The sequence below is a fragment of the Streptopelia decaocto genome, assembly GCF_964273445.1.
Source record: "Streptopelia decaocto genome assembly, chromosome: 3".
Taxonomy (NCBI): domain Eukaryota; kingdom Metazoa; phylum Chordata; class Aves; order Columbiformes; family Columbidae; genus Streptopelia; species Streptopelia decaocto.
The window spans coordinates 30,519,938-30,540,490 of NC_138656.1; the positions used below are offsets into that span (position 1 = coordinate 30,519,938).

Consider the following 20,553-nt stretch of genomic DNA (forward strand, 5'->3'; position numbering starts at 1 on the left):
GACATGACCTGAAGTCATGTAGACAATATACAAGTATGGCACTCAGCCAGTATGGTGTCTGTTAAAAAAATCCTTGATATAAACAGAGGAACTTCATTGATATCAAAGAGTCTGTAGAAGAGACAGTGACAGAGATGTTTGCTCTAAGCAAGCAGATATTCCTTAAAAGAAGACTATTTATATGTTTTCCTATGGCACCATCCACAAGCAGAAAAAAATAATTGCTCTAAGAGACCACACGTCTGAAATGGGTGAAGTACCTTCTCCTTTAGAACAATTATTTTCTTCTAAAGATGTAGGTACTCACAAGGAGTCCAGGACTGCTGATTTTCTAATGGAAAGTTTTCATCCTAAGGAAAAGTATTATGTCTTGCTGAATACCACCTCAAATTTCAAAGTTGTTTTGTGATAAGGGAGAATCTCCTCAATTTCTTTGATGTTGTAGCCCCAGCAATGGCTACCAATTTTTGCCCAATGAGCATTTCTACACTTCCTCAAAGCTTGAGAATTGTGGTTAAGTGCTATTAATTGGACCCTAAATCTATTTCAGGTAGTTACTTCCAACTATTAAGTAAAAATCATCCAAATCTGACTATAAGAGCAGGCAGAAGAACATAATCCAGTGATTTATACATCAGAGGAATATCTTTGTAATTATTCTAGAACTTCTGTTTTCTAGATTGGAAAGCAGTCTCTATGGAAAGCACTTTAACAAGGTAGAAAATCAACTGCATTTCTTGAAAATTCATTCTGACGGTGATCACTAAAATTGTACTTTTTCCAGTTTGAGTTTTCCCATCTTCTTCTTCCAGTTATTAGATCTGTTATGCTCGTTGACAGGAAAATCCAGACACTCTAACGAAACATCGTGGTTCTCTGCAACAGCACTGTGATCACATTTCCTCCAGCACAAAGTAAGCTGTCTATTTTTAGGGACACTGAACAGCAGGTATTTCCAGTCATTTTTCACCAGAAGCCTTTGATGCTTGTGGAAATATTCAAGTCCTGAACGCCTTATCTGGACCCCAAACTACATCATCAGCTCACTTCATCATCACAAGGTGGAGGAAATGGGTCACATTCAGCACACTTCCCGCTTGTACTTACTCTTTGCAAACTTCCTATTGCAGTGACGGTATTTATGTCAGCTGGCCTCAGAGCGTGAACTGAAGGTTAAAAAAAAGCAGTAACTTTGAACAAAAAATCCATTCAGCAGTATACTAAAACATAGCAAAAATTATTAAAGCATAAGAAGTCTATACTGATCTTTCCAACTGGCAGTTTTAGATCAGAGAGGATGAGAAACTTTACTCAGGCATCCAGTAAATACTTTGGATGCTTAGATGCACCAAAATGCTCAGCCGTCAAGCAAGAAGAAATCACAAAACACTGCTGTGCATGATTTTAGGGCTAGTGGCATCCTCAATTAGCAGCTGAAGAAACTAAGGTAGAACAGTAATTATGAACAGAAGATAAAACTAAGGAGTTTGTTGAGTCTACTGCCACTTTAGCCACATTGTACATCCTTTCAAACAACTGATTTCTCCACCAGTCCATTCTCAAATAATTTTGGGAAGGAAAGCCTCTACAAGGATGATATCAAACCACAAACCTGAAGATGAACGGGTCTTGGGTAACATCGCCTGCTCACATGAAAACTGGAAGCTTCTTAGGGCCTTTGATAAACAAATAAATATGGTTGAATGCTTCGATCTGACAAATTTGTGGAAGCAGGGGAGCCCTGTCTCAAACAGTACCGAGCTCTTACTCATGTAACAACAATTTTAAAGAACAATTACACCTCTGTAAGAAATACATGGGAATGCAGATCTGGACAGCTGCATCTTCAAATCGAATTTTCCAAAACTCGTTACTTTTTGCTCAGTTTTCTTACTGATTGTCACAGAACTGAGCCTGAGCAAACAATGAAATGTGCTGAACACAACCTGTTACAGACAACAAGAGCTTAATCTGGAAGAGGTCATAAGGACAGCTACTGCACACACCTTCACATGCCAGGGGGCACCCAACATGCACAACAAAAAGCTACATCTCCAAGAGGAAAAGCAGAATGAACCAATTCTGGGTCCTCTGCCACTGGCAAAATTCCTGTGTGATCACAGAAACCACTAAAGAGGGGAAGAAGAAAAAAAAGTTGCATTTGGGGCAAGGATGCAAGTGATGTTTTTCACCCAGCGTGAGAGAGAGCTCAGTACCACTAGGAACATTATTTAATGCTCTCCTACATCCTGACTGTAGGTATGGTTCAACATCCAGTACTTTCAAGAGAGAGGAAAGACAACTCTCCGGGAAGCTTCCGTCATCACTATGGCCATGTTTGGCTAGATGTCCATCACTACTACGTACAGGTGAAATCCATACAGTGACAAGGGCCACCACAGTTCCCAGGTGGAGGACTTCAATGCTGCACACGCTTTGCACCATTATAGTGCAAGGCAGAGTTTCATTTAAAAGAGCAACTGAGCATCTAGGAACAAGTGTTAACCACAGTCAGTCTATGTACAGGATATGCAACCTAATAACAAACGTTGCTCAGAGAAACCTTTATTTCCTGATTGGGTATTGTAATCTTGCAGCTGCAGTATCACATCGCTGAGTCATTTACTTTGCATTTATTTTTTGCAGAATCTAAGAGTTTAGAGCACCAAGCTCTACTTTTTCTTCTTCTGCCTGCCTCAGAGGGAACAACAGCCAGACAGGTGATGATAGGTAGTGAAAAAAGGAAAAAAAGATAAAGCTGTACTCATACTTTACCTTTAGCTTCCCCTGTTCTTCCAGATGATCTGCATGACCTTAAAAACATTAAAAGAATGAATCGTGCTATTCTTTTTTAAACCTTAGAAAAACACTTCAGAAGCCTTAATATACCTAAAAGCACAGAATCCTGAAAACAGCAATCTTTCTCCTGTGCTATAGTTTCCAAAGATATTTCCAAACATATAATTATAAAGGCTTATTCTAGTATAGCAAAAACTAAGAAAATAAGAAGGTGACATCTGTTGAAATTAGCAGAACACAATGAAGTAATATACACAGATTATAGACTGCTTGTGGATCTCCTCAACCAACCTCAGCCTCCACAGGCTTTTTCTACTGGTTTTGCTCTTCAGCACATTTCATGTATCGCTGTAGTAGTCTTCTGTCCAAATTTAGAGTAATATAATGCGAACATGTGCAAGGTAGAAATCCTTAGAAAGGAGCAATTTACATTAGTTTACACCTTCCACAGTCAGAGAGGAACACCACACTGTTGTGAGTTTACCATAGTGATTCAGAAACAGCTGCAATTTCTTCTCTTAGTATAGAGTGCTGACTGATGAAATAGCCTGTGGTGCCAGAAGTCATGCCTGTGGCTATTTCAGTAAACATTGTTCTCTTTCGTTGAGTATAAACTTGGATTTATGAGCATAGACTTTGATTAATCCTGAAATCTCCACAAAGGTAGCCACAAATTCTGGGTCTGGACCCTCGGCTGAACTTCAAAGCATGCTCACACCTTGCTACACTGAAGCCATCAGCATCCAGCACGTTTTGAAACAAGTCTGCCTGTGCTTAGAATAACTGTCCTTTAGCATCCAGGAGCTACTTCTGGCATATTTAGTCCTGCTGCATACTTCTGCTTGTACATCTTTCTTTCCATGACAAAGACACAGGAGACGCAGAGCCAGTTCATCCCAGCAGGTGAGACACACTTGGGTGTGGGACAGCCAGCAGTGCTCACACTGTGAGGAGGTGATGTGCCCAGGAGGAGCAGGGTGCTCTGGGCAGCCCCTGAGGACACAGGTACCAGAGCACACAGAGGACAGGATGGTGGCAGAATGCCACCACTGCTCCCCATGACCACCTCAGCCCCTCGTGAGCCACACTATGTGACTATCTTCAATAACTGTCAGCAACCTCCATGAAACTTTTTTTTTTTGCCCCCTGATTTAGGTTTCAGCCATAAGTCATTTGCAAATTTACATTATTTTTACTATACTCGGTAGAAAGTTGAGACAGTTGCTGCCTGGCTGTTGCTTGACATTTTCTTCAAAACTCAAGCTTGCTCAATCCATGTCTTTAGATGCTTTACTCAGGATGATAACCAGAATGCCAGCTTTGTTGTTTGAGAAACTGGAGGCACACACAATGAGGGACTCATCTGCGTTACGCAAATCTGTTGTAGAAACTCAATATCTTTGAGAATTGTAACACTAATTTCAACTATATTTTTGAATGGGTTCACAGACTACATTGAGGGAGAACGAGGGCCCAGTCCCAGTTTCTAGGATTGGGGTATGGGAGGGAGTAGGGAACAGCCTCTCAATATTTCAAAGATTTAAGAATGACTGTTCTGTGTCAGATTAAAGGTCTGTCTAATCTGGGATTCTGCCTCTGATAACATCTAAATGCAGATGCTTAGGAGAAGAATAAGGAAAACAGAGGTAAATTTCCATGTTCCATGCTGTTGGTCTCCCTGAACAAGCAATTACTTAATGTTAAAGAACTCCCTGGGGCCTTTTTTGCATGAATTTGCCTATTGATTTTTCTAAGTCTTTCACACTTTTGGCTTTCCCCCAAGTACTGTGGCAAAGGTGCTTCATCATTTCATTACGTGTTGAAAAATGTACTTCCTCATTTGTTAATAACCTGACCTGTTTCCTTGTTGTTCTTGTAAAGAGTAGTCATTCCCTTGTTGCCACTAAATTTATTATTTTCTATATGTCTGTGTGTCTTTACCATATACCCATCCATCTTTCTTCCAGGCTAAAGAGTCAGTCTATTTAATCTCATGTAGAAGTTGTTTCATAAGTCTGAGCACTCCTCCCTTTATCCTCCTCCTAGGTTTTTCCACATCTTTTTTGAGATGAAAAGCCTAGACCTAGGTGAACTATGGACCCATACACAGCTGCAGAAATGTGTTTTCTATTATTTTCTCTCCCACACTCCTGAAATTGTTTGTCTCTCTGACTGTTGCTAACACTGAGCTGATGTTTTCAGACACCTATGATCTGTGACCAAGCAATATCTGATTTAGAGTTCACCATAGCATACACATAGCTAGGGCAAATTTTCTCCATATATATTACTTTCAAGTTATTATTCTGAGCTTCCTAAATAGCTTTGCATTAGCAAGCTAGTGTGTCCCCTTATCCAGATCTCTTCTGAATACACAGAGAGCACACACCCCAGCACAGCTCACTATGAGCTTCTGCAGGTTCTCTCCCCCCTCTTCTCACAGTTTGGAAGTTTGCGATCTGATTCCTCAGCCCCCAGCTTTTACTCAAGGGCCCATAAAAGTGCCCTCACCCTTACACCATGACAGTTAGCTTCCTTAGGAGCACTTGCTCAAAACATCTGTGGAAATCCAAATACACCCCAGCTGAATAATCAATCCATGGGCACATGGATTTTCTTCATCAATTCCATAGGGAAGCTCCTCTGTTACATCATACTTACCCTGAGCCCATTCACTCTGTTCTTTATATGGCTAGCACCAACTTGCCTAATGCAGAAGACAAGCTTACTGCTTTCATAAAACTACCAATGCATTTGCCTAGATCCTCCTAAAACTGAACCCATTACAAAAACTGGTTTCACATTTGCCATCTTCCATTCCCAACATCGATGCTGATTCAAGAAATAGCTTGCACCACAGTCCATACACTGGGCATGCTCATATTTCTGCTTGGCTCACTCCCTTGGGTAAATATAAACAAATAGCAAAAGAACTGCCAGGATTAGATATCAATTTGTTAAAGGATTCAATTATCCCTCTGCTTGCCCTCTGCTGAAAGGCAAGGCCTTTTTTAACCTCTTTTGCAGAAGACACGCCCAAAAAAAAGTGGAATTAATTTAGTTTTTCTGTTGGGCTTCAGCTTTCTTTTATACACCAGTCAGCCCTACAAACTCCCTCAGATGTATGTGAAAAAGGATTTGTTAGTTTTTATTCCTTCAACAATGATTCATTGTTTCCCCTCAGATTCATTTTTGGCTAAGTTGGTTAAATTTTAACCTACCAGAGCATATTTTCTTTAGTTTTCTTAGTTTGCCTTGGATTTATGCTTTCCATAGGATGATTTTTTTAACTCCTGCTTCTCCTGATATTATAATTACTCCTTTATCATTTAACAACTCTATTTTGTTTTTTATTTTCTCAACATCACAAGGAAAAAATAAAAAGTATTTTTCTGACAATTCTCCCAGAATTTCAGAGAAAGATTCTACACCTCCCTCACTCTTATAATTCACCTGTTTCGGCTAATAATTCTTACAGGCTTCTATGAATCAACAGTTTTTTCCTAAATCAAGATTTCACAGAAACTGCAGCCACCTTGTGTCTTTTCCCCTAAAATTAAAAAGCTCAAATGCGATCATTTCTTCTGTTTATTTTAGGAACCAAACCCTCCTAACATTTAGTTATTTATCAGAACACCTTATAATCCTCCGAAGATACTTATCCTCACAGCCTACTAGTAAGGTAAAGCACTATTACTCTTTATCACTACTTTCTTACAGGCAAAAAGGTGAAGCCCAGAGGCAACAAGGCCAAAACATATACAGCGTTTCAAGTCTTAGAGCACCTACAAAACTGGCATCTGACATCAAATCTGGACCTCACAGACCCAGTACAGGGAACAAAGGCCTCCCCTTACCCTGAAATTTGCAGGAATCTGAACAATGATGCCCTGCATACCAGTACACTGCCTAACCTGTCCACACAATCTTCTATCTCTGAAAAGAAGATGACCATAGATAAAAATTTAGGGAAAACCTCTGCACCTTACTTGAATTTCTGTGCTCTTTGGGGACTGATCTCACTGTTATCTAATTATCTGACGATATTTTTCCAATCAGAAAGATTCAGTGCCTGCCTAACATGCAGTCCATCCCCAGAACAGCACAAACCAATGCATGTTTCTCAGTCAGAAACAAACATACCCCAAATTACATGCAAGATCACAGTTTTACTCACAGATTTGCTTCATCCTGCTTCTAAGCCTCTTGCTACACACCCACCTTGCAACAACTAAAAATATAGGTTCCTTAAAGACTGCATACAAATTTTCAAAACTTACCTTCTGAGGAGCACAACCACAGGAACAACAGACCTAACAATAGCTTCATGATAAGTGCCTCCACAAACTGATAGTCCTGGGGGGCTGTCAGTTAGACATTAAGGCTGTGAAGAAAGAAATTCTCTTTCCTCCTTTATATTTTAACAAGCTGATAACTCAGCAGCCATAAAATTTATTAGCCTCTTTACCTTTGGAAAGCAAAGTGACAATGATATGTTATTTCAAAGACACATGCAACCCTGGTTTATAAGTTGTGCCATCCAAGGGTCAAAGGAGCAAAGAAGGGGCACAGCTTCTCTCACTTGTTCAGAGACCGCTGATCGCTTTTCAGGTGGATTCTTGGCAAATATGGGAACCTACACCACGTGAGTCAGCTTCCAGCAGGGTCAAGGTTCTTCCAGGCAATACATAACACATTAATTTGGCATTAGCCTGTCTCTACCAGGCATGGAAGAAGCCTCTGTTCCTAAGGCAACAAGGAAAACAGACCCCTGTGTAATAGCCTACAGCCATCCAAAAAGGAAGATTGTGCTCTTCCTCATCTCCTTCCTTGCCTCTGTTCTTTCTTGCTTCCAACCAGCCTCATGCTGCTCCTCTCTCTCTTCCACTAGCTCCAGATCCACCAGGTCCTTCCCCAGGCTAATTCGACTCACTGAAGCTCCAAAAAAACTAAGTTTAACTGACTACCAGAGGCATGCGAAGAACCTCAGAGACAGCACAGAAGAGCATGGAAGAGTCGTGATCCAAGCAAGGAGAACATGCCTCCACCTAGAGTGTCAGAGACCTGTGGCGTAGGGCAGTGCAGCTCTGTCTGGTGCTGTGAGAACCCATCCTAAAGTGAGATGATGCAAAGGATGTGTCACCTAGCTCATAAAGTTCCTGATAGTGAGAGAAGAAGCAGAGACATGGAGGGAAGTAACAGAAACCTTTATGTACCACAAGTCCTGACAGCAGGCACATTAAAGACCACCTCTACAGCTTCAGCCCAGGGGATGAGGGCAGTTCTTCTGGTGAATTTTCCTGTACTGGGATATACCTTACTGGTATTTGTCAAGACAGAACGCTGGCGGAGAAGCAGGATTGGCAACTCTGTACTCATTCTACCTAGGTCCCCAAAACCTTTGCTATGATGCCGTGGCAGTAGTCTGGTCATTTCTGCAGAACTGCCAGTTTGGCTGTGATACTGTACTCCCCCATGAGACTCTGTTGTACCTTAATTACAGTGTCACAACCAAACCTCTGAAGAACAGCCTTCTGTCCTTGCACAAAGCACCAAAGCACCCTCTGCTCTGGTCTCCTCTGAGTTCACTAACACTTAGACAGAGCTCCAACATGAATAGTGGGAGAGTGCTTAAGTAAATAGCTTTAAATGCTTAAATAAGCCACTGACACACCCCTTGCAGGCAGTCTAACCCTCCCTTCAGAGGTCTCTTCATTTTGGCTTTCTGTCATTTCATGACTTAAATTTGACATTCCTTGAAGGAACATTTTGGAGGTAGATCCTATGCCTTGTTCACTTTTCAAAAAATGGGAAAGTAAAGTTAATTCTGAACACAAACACCTATTGATCACAGTGACACAAAAGGAGAAATATGCACAGATGGGGAAAATGTTCCTCCACCCCTTGAACCTCCAACCTCATCCCAGCACAAACATACCACAGACCTCACCCACACAAGCAGCTGCTCACCTCAGATACGGCACCATGTTCAAATCTGAGAAGGATGAGCTCATTCCACTTGAGGGTCTCACGTCCAGAAACACAGTTTGACACCCAGGCTCCTTTGACTAGTAAAGTAATGAGAACCCCACAGGTCACTTGCTGTCAGGGCACCACACCAGCCAACAGCTCCCCTGGCTGGGCTGAGCTGAAGCGGAGCTCCCAGAGATGTGGGCAGGGTAAGGGAGGCTCCAGGTGAGGCTGGTCAGGGCCATTATCACCTGTCAGTCAAGGTGTCGTTGCACAGTCTCAGCGTGGATGGGAGTTACCTTCGGTGGTTTTTTTTGTCATTACATACAAGGGACAGTGGCTGCTTCACCCCTCAGCAGAAAGCTCTCATTATCAACAAGTCTGAGCAACAGATTTCTTAATGAGCTGCAAGTTTTTAAAATCCCAGATAGTCTCTTCCTCACTGTGCAACAAGCAAAACATGGAAAGGAAGACAGCATTAATTCATACATTTGCCACAAACCACAGCTCTAAGAGTAAGAGTTTAGACTCTAGGCCCTGTGATATGCTCCAGAAGGGAAACAGCACTAACTGCAAGGCTTGTAAATCTCCTATAAACACTTCTTCCCACCACCCAAGCATCAAAATAGCTCCTAGATCGAATAGCAAATAGCAGGTGGCAGCAAAGATCAAAGAAGTTTGCAAAAGGGAGGAAAGAGTTTTCTCTTAAATGTAGAATGTGTCAGAGACAAAGTAAAGCTTCTGCATTACTGCAAGGACAAAGCTGCATCTCACAGAAGGTACAGAGCACTCCAGATCATGAGCCATCGCTCAGCTGATGGTATTTAGGAATACCTGAGGGAACTGCAGCCATGTAGTTAATTATCTAATGATCAACACAGAACATCTTGTGCCTTCCCTAAAATACCTGCTGCTCAGGTGGGATAAGGAACTAGACGGACCTTGTAGCTAACCCTGCCCAAACTGCATGAGTCTTCATGTCACCTGCCCTAAATGGAGAAGGCTGACAACACAACTGGCATGGAAGAGCTTCTCATGGAAGATGATGGTGAAGAGCAGAAGTTTTGTGCTTTGCCATGTTCTCAAGGAAAGAACCTGTTTCACATGTCTAGGCCCAACAGTGTGTAGCGCTACAAAACCAAGTCATGTCCCAGTTACAGCTTTAAAGTAGGCAGCACCCAAGCAGATGCTCAAACATACACATTAAAACATATTAGCCAAACTTACTGGCCCATTGCTAAGTTTTTAGGTGGTCTATAATATACCTAGAGCTTCACCTCGAATACCTAGTATGTGGGCTACAGCTGGGAAAGCCAAGGGATTTTTCTACCATGTCTTTTATGTTTTTCCTTCTCTATTGACTTAAACAGAACTCTTCTGTGCATTACTTTTACTTATACGGAGTATTGAAAAACAGAAACTCCAACAACCTATTTATGTCAAAAGATGTGAGAGGTCATCCCGTGCAAACTTAATGAAGTTCAACAATTCCAAGTGCAACTTGGACATGGGTTGGCGCATTCCCAAGCACAAATAAAGGCAAGGCAGAGAATGGATTAAGAAGAACCCTGAAGAGAAGGACTTGAGGGTGTTGGTTGATGAGAAGCTCGACATGACTCAGCAATGTGTGCTTGCAGCCCAGAAAGCCAACTGTATTCTGGGCTGCATCAAAAGAAGCATGACCAGCAAGTCAAGCGAGGTGATTCTCCCAGGTGAGACCCCACCTGGAGTGCTGCATCCAGCTCTGGAGCCCTTCAACATAAGAATGACATCAACCTGTTGGAGCAAATCCAGGGAAGGCCACAAAGATGATCAGAGGGATGGAGCATCTCTCTTACAAAGACAGGTTGAGAGAGTTGGGGTTGTTTGGCCTGGAGAAGAGAAGGCTCTGGGGAGACATTACAGAAACCTACCAGTACCTGAAGGGGACCTACAAAAAAACTGGAGGGACTTTTTACAAGGGTGTGTAGTGATAGGACAAGGGGTAATGGCTTTACACTGAAAGAGGGTAGAATTAGATTAGATATAAGGATTAAATTCTTCACCATGCGGGTGGTGAGGCCCTGGAACAGGCTGCCCAGAGCAGCTGTGGATGATCTTTAAGGTCCCTTCCAACCCAAGCCATTCTATGATTCTATGATTTCCTCACCTACAGGACCCGTGTTTTACAATACAAAATAATAAATCTATGGCTGCACATTAAAAGAAAAAAAAACACACACATACCAGACACAAAAAATTCTAGCATTCAACCATTCATAATTAAACCCAAGATGTTTGTCACTACAAGCACAAACTTTTACTGAGCAAGTTAGGGAAGTAACTTCCTCAGCTGCTAACAATGAGAGGTCATATATCAGAGGAAAACCTAACTGCATCCACAGAACTATTGTATTACACCAGCATAGCAAAAGACTTATTGTGGAAATACAAAGCAGACTGATTCATAATTCCGAATGAAGATACAGCATGTCTGTGGCTTGTGAGTGTCTCACCTAATCCTACTACCTAGACAAAGCTTTAGATCTTGGATTTTTTTATTTAAGAAGTACATCCCTGAGTTGTTCCATCTACAAGACCCCCATCCATAATGGGTTGAACATTATAATGCTGTGAAACCATTAGGAGTAAATCATATACAAGAGTAAGACATTTCATGTGTCCTTGTGATGTTGTGCCATCACCTCCTGTTGCTGTGCTTCACGTTGCTGTAAATTTAGTCCACGCTCTGGACCGAAACAGCAGATCTTGCACTGCAGGAGATTTCAGGCTTGCAGCAGAGTGAGGAGATGAAGCAAGACCAAGGGCAGCCAGGGACATCAATCACAGGGCAGCGATTCTGCAGCAGCGGGCAGGAGAGCTGCACAGCTTAAAGGAGGCTGCTACCACCTGCTGGAGAGAATGCAAATACTCAGAAGAAAAGAAGAAACCAAACGTTAATCTAGCCATTTCGGGCAGGAGTTGGAAGGCATGGCTCCCTGTATGGTCAGGTTACAGAAAGTGGGCAAAAGGCTTTGTAATGCTTGGTGCCCTCATTTAAAAACAAAACAAAACATTCTGGAGTTGCACACGAGGAGAAACCCAATTGTTTCTAAAATGACTTAAAACCAAAACCAAACTGTAAAAAAAAGTGCAAACATAAAGCCTCAAATACACTTCTTTAAAGTAAATTATTCTAAGCTCAGCATGTGACTGGAGCACTGGAGTCTTCACCTGGATATTTGGGATTTTCAGAGCTGCTATAGAGACCTGAGCTGTGGTGATAAAGAAGTAAATAAGCAAGGTCACTGCTGAAGTTACACCCAAGTTTTGGATGAGCTGTGAAGCAGCACCTCCTGCCGTAGCTGGAGGCAGCAATGTTAAAATGAAACCTCAGATCCAACGTTAGGAAGTGAATGAAACTCAAATTTTCTTCCTTGTGCCTGCATAAGGGCACAACCTCCCACACAGATTGATTGACTGATTGATTGATTCATTGATTCATTGACTGGCAAGGGCACAAGCCATTTAGCCACCAACTGAGGCTACCACCAAAGTAAAGCACAAAGTCCATCTCTACAGGCTGTGTCCAGTGCTGCTGGGAGGCTGGTGGTACCCCAGCCTGCCTTTGCAGCTTGTACAGCTGGCACAGGTCCCTCGCACCCCATCACTTGTCACAAAAACCCCGTGCAGCCTTTCAGTGGAACCTGGAGCTTCTCCTCACTTCCTTTCCTAGCAGCTCTGGGCCTCTGCTATAGGCAAGCTGCAGATCACACCATAGGCTGAAATCTCTTCTGCTCATCATTGCCCTTCTGTAGGCCAACTGAAGCCTGATGATGGCTGCAAGTCAGCTGAGGGCTCTGAACACTCAGAGAACAGCAGAAGTCAAGATTTAAAGGTCCTCTGTTAAAGACTTTTTACTGACTTTGCTGTAGTGTGAGGGTTTGAGTCTGTAGGCAACAAGAAACTGGGGACCAGATGCTTCCCATGGCCTCATATTCAGCTGGCCTCTCAGTTATCAGATCAGGAGATAATGCTCATTTCTGGAGAGCCCTGTTTACAGCCACAGCCTTGAGAGAGCGGCCCTTGCAGGAAGGCAGATAGCAAAGGGAAGCAGTCTGTCTGCCCCTGGTAGACAGTGATGGTGTTTTAGAGTAGAGACCAGAAAATGGATGCTCTCTTCCTATGAGTCTCTGGGTGAGTTCACTGACACTTGGATCCAAAGTACCTCATTCTGAAAGACTTGCATAGAAATTAGGCATCTAAGTAAATACCTCTGTGAACTGAAGCCCAGGTCTCAAAGCACTGTGGTTCTCTGTAAAATGGAAACACTAGTATCCCCTTTCTCCCATTCTTTTCCATTAAGCTATAAAATTCCCAGACCAGTGCCAGCTTTTTGCTGTCTGTACTCACTCCACGAAGGGGCTCTGTTTTCAGCCAGTGCTGTAATTGCAGCAACCTGTGGGAAGCTCCTGACTCTCCTGTGATCCCCAAAGCTCTTCCCACATGAAGGTACACCGCACAGATTCCATGGGGTCAGCCTGTCTCAGTACCATGGTGTCCCAGACTTGCTAGTCCATCTGCCCACACACCAAAAACCCTCTGTTTACCTGACTCCCCCACAGAAGATTTTTTCTCAGCCTGCCGCTACATGTCAGAAAATGTATCCCTTTGACCTCAATGAGCCAGACCCAGCTGTGCTATATTCCTTTTGCATTGTTAATACTTGTGCTGCCCTTGAAAAACAGGAGACTACCAAGTGGTAGCACAGTGAATGAGATAGGGAGAGGGGGTAAGGCTGCTTTTCCTCATAAAAGATGAGGCTGTTTGACCTTTCTGGCTGTAGTTGTACATTTACAGACCTTTGAACTTCAAGGACCTCAAGGCTGATCAGTTTTCACCCATATCCAGCAGAGGCACCTGAAGCCACGAGCTTATGGCTCAGCATGTTCCCTTTACATACTTTACGCACTGCAAGTTGTGGCGAACACATCCTCCCACCACAGTGTTCACCACCTGTGCAATGCTCTGAGCTGCTCTCGCCTGTTTTGTGGCTAAAAGAGCCAAACATTGGTCATTCAGGTGCTCTGTGTCTTCTTGCTCACCAGTTCTTTCACTCAGTGATTGGGAACCGCACTGGGGCAAGCCTGGGGCTAATCAAGTCAGGGCTTAGAGAAGTGGGTTAAAAGACCTTTAGACACAGGCACACTTATTTTACTCAGGGATCACGCAGAGGCAAGCAGCTAAAGCCTTCACTACCTGTGAAGAGGTGCTTCCAGAAGCTAAATTTCCTTCCGTGAGGCAAAGAAATCACAGAGGAAGCACAAGCAAACACCATCAAGCCTATCTCAAACCCAAAGTTAGGCACACCTCAGCACTCCAGAGAGGGAAGTGGCACCCAGGCATAAAATAAATAGGAGGGGTGAACATATATAAGCTGTGGAAGCCAGACTAGACTAGAAATATTTACAGTGCAGGGTGGGAAGGAATATCACGGCTCTGCCTGCAGCACATGGCTCAGATATGGCCGCAGTTGGCCTGAATGACACGTTTGGAGGGTCACGCTTGCTTTTGCCAACTGTAACTCCCATAGTTGCCACAAGAGGTCACCAAATTCCTACATTTTCACTCCTGAGCACAACCTGTATCCGGACCCTTCAGCTGGGAATGGCGAAAAAAAATGTAATGGCAATGGAGCTGTACCGCCAGTTCTTTAGAGAGGAAGCCCAGGCCATGCAACCACACAACAGTAGTTCCATATCCTCCCGTACAGTCAGAAGCCAGTTTCAAGCTTGCATATTTTCAGCGGCTGCAGGCTTTGAAGACCACTGATAATACAGAAAATATCAGTGATTCAAACCAACACTGAATGATCAGAGACCAAAAGCCACTGCCAGCAGAACAGATGCTCTTATTCTATATTTCCCTTGAAAGAGCCTTCCAAAATTCATAGCTTTGCCAAGCTCCATCCTGACATTTCTGCTGAATATTGCAAGAATGCCATCAAGTGCTAGAGACCTTTGTTTTCAAGATGGAAAGGCTGGGCTCTGGAACCAGCTATGGGTGCAGGCATGGGCCTGTGCATGGGATTTTCTGAACAATTAATCTGCAGGTTATTATTTCAAGTGATCTCAATAAATTGCAAAAGCTGCTCAGAATCAACTGGATAAAATTCAATAAAAACACAGCAAAGCACTGTGATTGGGAAGGAGAAATTAAGTGCGCAAATGAACAACTTGGAATAATTGGTTAAGCAGCACTACTACACAAAAGGATCTGCAGGAATTAAAGTGGATCATGTAATGAGTCAACGGTATGCTGCTGTTGCAACAAAAACAAACATTTCTTTTGGGATATGTTAATGGACTGTCATAAGTATGTCACAGTAGGTCATTATTCTGCTTTATCCCAAAAGAGTGCTCACTGATGCTCAGCATTTTCAGAAAGGTGGAGTTCAGAACAGACCAGCCAGTCCATCCGGAAGCTTAAGATACCCCGAGGAAAGCTGGATTGACTGGGGAAGCTTTTTCCAGGAGGAAAGAGGAGAGTGAGGACTGCCACCCCCAACACAGGGGGCTGTTCTAGCCAGCATCAGCTGCTGTGCACCTCTTTGCCCTGGTAGGCACACAGAGGGTCCCAGATTAGCGTGGAACAAAGACAGACACCAAACCCAGGGCTAGTTTGGGTTTCATCTCAACAGGCATCTCTATTTTACTTATGTAAGAGGGAAGGCATGCAGGTGGGGGATGGGAGGAGTGACAGGTTTTGATGTGACTGTCAGTGACAACCTGGAAACTTGCTTTCAGGTGAGGAATGGTCCTTTTAACACAACAAAGGGGCACACCCAGGAGCGCATACACAGACCACACCTACTGGAGCCAGCTTCCTCAGTGTTGTTTGTACAGTAAGCAAAGGAGAAAATGAAGATTGGAGATGGAGCTTATTTTTTGCCCATTCCTCTCCTAGGTCAACCTGATCTTATGGATGGTATGGCAAGGCTTTTCACATGTTACTGCTTTCTGCAGCTCGTGGGAGCCATCATGGTCTGGCTAGTTTCACAGCTGCTGTTGGACTCCCCTTAGACCTGGTTTCCACCAAGCACCTAAACAAATCTGGGCACATGCCCATTCAGCAGAGGCCTTAAGCACATGCTTAAATTTAAGCATGAGCTTCAAACAAAGTGTGTGATGAATGACTGCTGCAAACAAGGGCTTAACCTTAAAAACCACACGTAAATAAAATAACTTTTCACTCTAGCTAGGTTCAAAAACTTCACTCAGGCTCCTTCGAGTCTACCACCTCTCCAACACTGAAATAGATGCCTTGCATAAGAGAACTCTCTTGCTTCCTCCCTGCTGTAACTCATCAGCTCTCCCCTGCTCCGAGGCACATACCTCTAGGGACAGATGAGATCTATTCCTGTTTGTTACTGCGCAGAGCTAGATCTCAGCAGCAGCGATTAAAGGCCCTTGCACATTCTAGCTTGCTTTCTGATACTTCCCTTTTCTCTGGAATCCGCAATCCTCGTCCGCCCTCACTCCCTGCCCCCTTCCCCGTTTGCTCATACTTCTGGAAAGATGACTGAAGGCTAACTAATGAGTAAGACGCTGCTGCACGTCATCGCCTGTCTGCTGCAAGAAGGGGTGAACAAGTTCGTTTGTCCACAGGTTAAAGTGAAGTTGCCATCCAAACAAAGAGTATGTAATTGGGAGACCAAGTAGTGGGAAACCTGCTCTCTCTTCTCTCTGGTCCGGAGCATTTAATTTCTCTTGTTTTCTTCATTGCATAGACTACTTTATGCCTGCACAGCATCTTTCAAGCAAGGATCTCAAAGGGCTTCACAGACCTTAATTAAACCTCATAAATCCCTAATTGATAGATGAAAATTCTGAGTCACAAAAAGGTGAAGTGACGTGCTCATGGTGAAACACTGAGTCAGTTGCAGAGCTTGGAGCAGGACTATGGCGATTCCAGTCTGGTACTCAGCATCTTACCCACTCACCAGACTTTATGGAAGATATAGCTCTGCTTGGACAGCAAGTTCAACAGTTGACACACACAGCTCCCAGTGGCCATTCAGTCACTGGTAGGGAACATGCATCAACAGTATTCAGTACTGTGGTGCCCAAAACTGTCTAAGAGGGGAGGCCAGGTTGCAGGACTACCGTATAAACTGGGAAGAGCCCAAATCACCCCACTCCTCCCTGACTGAAACCCAAAGCCTGTCTGTGGCCTGGGGCCTGGCTAATGACCGTTTCAGGCCAGCAGCCATGCGGCCAGGCCAACCCCTTCGCTATCCCATAATGGTGGCCTGGCAGGAAAGGATCTTCATGACCAGATAAATGTCTGTAGGAGCAATGTCAGAGGCAGCTTCAGGCTGGCACAGAGGCTCACCATGGACTCACAGGGATCCAGTACAGCCAGCACCTGGGGGACCCAGCCCACGCACCCAAGCCAGCTCCCGGCTGCTGGGTGGCACCGGGCAAGTCTCTTTTCTCCTCAATTTCCCTCCCCAGCCTTTGTTTTCATGTCGGCAGCCTGTAGGCTCGACAGGGCAGGGACTCTCCCGCCTGGGCGTTTGTGCGGTGCAGCCCCGGCCAGGCTGGCAGGACAGCTCAGCCCTGCCCGCCCAGCCCTGCCGCCTGTCCCTCCTCGGTGCCGGGCAGCCGGTCCCTCTCGGTGGACATCGTCAGAGCCTGCTTTCCAATTATAGCATTTCAGGGCTGCGACCGTGTTTAATTGTCTGAGTTTTTATAAACACTAAACGGCCTTGGCTGACGCCCGAGTTAATGATCCCCTGCAGAAGCGACTTTGCCCGGCCGGCTGCCAGCCGGGCCCTCACCACGCCCGCCAGAAAGGGTCAATTAAAAAAAGACGGGAGAGGATGAAAATGCAGAAACGCGACTTAAAAGATGATGCTGCATCTGAGGAAATGACACATAACTCCCCGCTGTCTGTGAGCGATATGTGATGCTGCCACTGAGCTGGGCTTTCCTGAAGGCACCGAACAATGGCAGCTCTGCTCCCCAAGCAAATCTGCCTGAGCATCCCTTCCCAATGTCCTGACAACTGCCTGTACAAGGGCCTGATGATGGCAGAATACCTGTAGCAGGACAAGCAGTTCAATTCACCTACTGTGTCAAACCTATGTTTCTTTCCTTCAGGTTTTTCAGCATTAATATCAACAAAGCAAAAAAAAAACACAACAACCCACCTCAAAAACGCAAACAGAATGAAAAACCCCACAAGGGTAAATAGCCAAGGCTTTTATGTTAATGCAAGAGTCATCAAACAAAGGAAAAATCTCTGGGTCAAATTTGCAACTGATGTAAATAAGCCTATTGAGTTTCAGTGAGGAGCACGGATTGTCATACAGTAGGTATATGCATACATACACTCCTCTCGGCCACATTTGCTAATGCATCACAGATCAGTGGCACAACCAACACTGAAAAGGGAGCAGATGACACTCCGATATAATTTGTACCTATGTACCACTAAAGCTCAGCATTTCTATTTCCAAAAAAAAAAATAATCAAACCAGGCGAGTGTACAGCTGCAAGGCAGCCTGGGTAATTGTGCAATGCTGGGAACTCTTAGGTAGTTAATAATTATACTCAACCTTCGGTCTAGTTCCTAACAACACCCCTAGGCGTGTCGCTCTTACAGAATAAGGGCACACGCCCTGCTGTGTCTCCTTGCTTAACAGGAACACAAAGTACAGTAGTAGGAGGTGTTTCCTTGAACTCTGAACAATTGGACATTTAAGGATTAATTACTGTTAAGGAGCTTTGGACTGGCAAACACACTAACTCAGCTCTTGGCTGCGTCTCCCAGCCAAGTTCTCTCAGTCATCCTAATTAGACATTCTGATACCATCTTTAATTATATGATCTCACATACTTTTTTTTTATTATTATTCTTTTATATTTTTTTCCCTTACACTGAACCCCTGTCTCGTGCAGCGCGCCGAGCGGGCAGCACACGGTGGGGTGAGCCAGCAGCGAGGAAGTCGCCTGGCTGGGCATCACTCCCCACCCCACCAACTCGCTTGGTGCAGTGGCAAGACCACGCACCACTGGGACCTGAGCTCCCCGCGCTGCTGAAAACACCCCCAGGTCTTTCACAAGAGGGAGGAAAAGCATCGAGCCTGCCGCAGCTGCCTCACTGCTGTGGGCAAGATGGGACGTATGCTGTATTTGCCAGTATTGACTGCAGCCTGGCTGGAAAAATCCTGCGCCGAGTGGTATCTCATGCCAGCCGTAGCGAGTGCGTGTGTGCACACATGTATACACACACGCACTCTCCCGTACACACCTTGATCTTGTTGAAACAACAGGAGGAGCATAGTGCGTGTTATTAATGTTTTTCACCTTTGTAAACACTGTATCGCTGGGGCGATGCTCCTGCGTCCCGACTTGCAGCACCCAGCAGTGCTGTGGGCCTGGTGCCCTCCCATCCCCCTCACCCCAGCGCCTGCCAAAAGCTGCTAAAGCTGCTGAAGCTGCTTCACATTCAAGCAGGTCCTGTTGGTCTGCAACATCCTTCCTAGGAAGGGTTTTTGCTACAACTGAGAGTCACTAACCCAATGTCACCTTGGCTTCTGTGGGTCACCGTTTGCTGTCCCCCCTCCCACTGCCCCCCTTCTCCAAGATGCAAGTAGGGAAGTTTCGGGTGGTGTGCTTTCAACTGAAACACTGCTCTGCCACACTGGAAACTCAGTATACCCTGAGGTCAGCTGAGGTTCACTAAGCTGAGGAACTCCTTAAATGGTATAGTCTGACAAGCCGTCTCCCTTCGTCTTTGTGAGCAGCACAGGGATGGATGGGCGAGCTCTCAATGAGACCCTTTTCTGAATGCTGGACCCCCAACCTTGCACAAACATGGGGGCGAGGAGGCAGCCGCAGCTTCCTGGCTTTCCCCAGCACCAGCCTGCTCCCTGGAAATGGCTCCAAGATCCACCCCTGCCTCTACCTGCCAGCAGAACTGGTTGGCCTCAGCAGGGAGGGTGCACGGCACCTGTGATCACCCCACGCTCCTGGAGCTGGGGAGCCTGGCATGCATCCCAGCAGGGTCTCTACCCTGCGTGTTCTCCTCCAGGGTCTCGGCTAGCCCACGGGCATAAGGGCCACTGAATGCTTCACCACCTCTTCCAAAATCAGGGGGGAGGAAAGGAGGACCTGAGCGTCCCAGGCAGGTAGCAGTACCCCACACAGGGAGGAGCCTTCTCCTCCCATCTCCCTTGGCATTTCTCGCTGATTCAGAGTCAACATAATGGGGCTGAGTTGGCGCCATTGATCCTGCTGGGCAGGCGGAGCCGCTGTGGGGCATGGATTAGCAATGGCTGTCTTGCCCATGGCACCCAGTCACAGCATTCAACTTTTCAAAGAACCCCGTGGTGGAAACCACCAGAAACATGCCTGTGGAGCAGCTGCTGGGTAACGGAGCAATGGTGGCAGCTGCACATGGAAATTAGGAGTTGGAGACAAGTGAGAAAAGTAAAACAAAATAGGGACCAGTCACCATGGGTGGAGGACAGTCCTGTCCTCAAGGCAGCCAGCCATGCTCTTAAGATCAATTCCCTGGGAGGGGCCTTCCTCCAGCCCCCTAGGACAGGCAGGTCTATGCAATCAGGGACCTCCTACAGTCAAGGTGCATCTTGGAGGACCTTGAGTTGCCAAGACCTTCACTGTACAGCTCCTTCTACTCTGTGCCACCACAGCACAACCCTGCTCCTTGCGGCTCCTTGTGGAAGACCTCGCCAGGTGTAACTGTGGCTCCTACAAACCCCCCACCTGCACCAGG

The 20,553-nt window shown here is 45.1% G+C and overlaps 1 protein-coding gene across 1 annotated transcript in view; it reads right to left on the reverse strand.

The window, feature by feature from the left end:
- PLB1 (phospholipase B1) overlaps positions 1–20,043 on the reverse strand; it is a gene marked incomplete at its 5' end in the record, with an annotated part of 96,033 nt that extends 75,990 nt beyond the window's left edge. The window contains 4 exons of the mRNA XM_082048934.1: positions 1,048–1,166; positions 1,613–1,676; positions 2,776–2,813; positions 19,830–20,043. Of these exons, the coding sequence (XP_081905060.1) occupies positions 1,048–1,166; positions 1,613–1,676; positions 2,776–2,813; positions 19,830–20,043 (435 nt within the window). The remainder of the gene's footprint in view (positions 1–1,047; positions 1,167–1,612; positions 1,677–2,775; positions 2,814–19,829) is intronic.
- Positions 20,044–20,553: the final 510 nt, after the last annotated feature.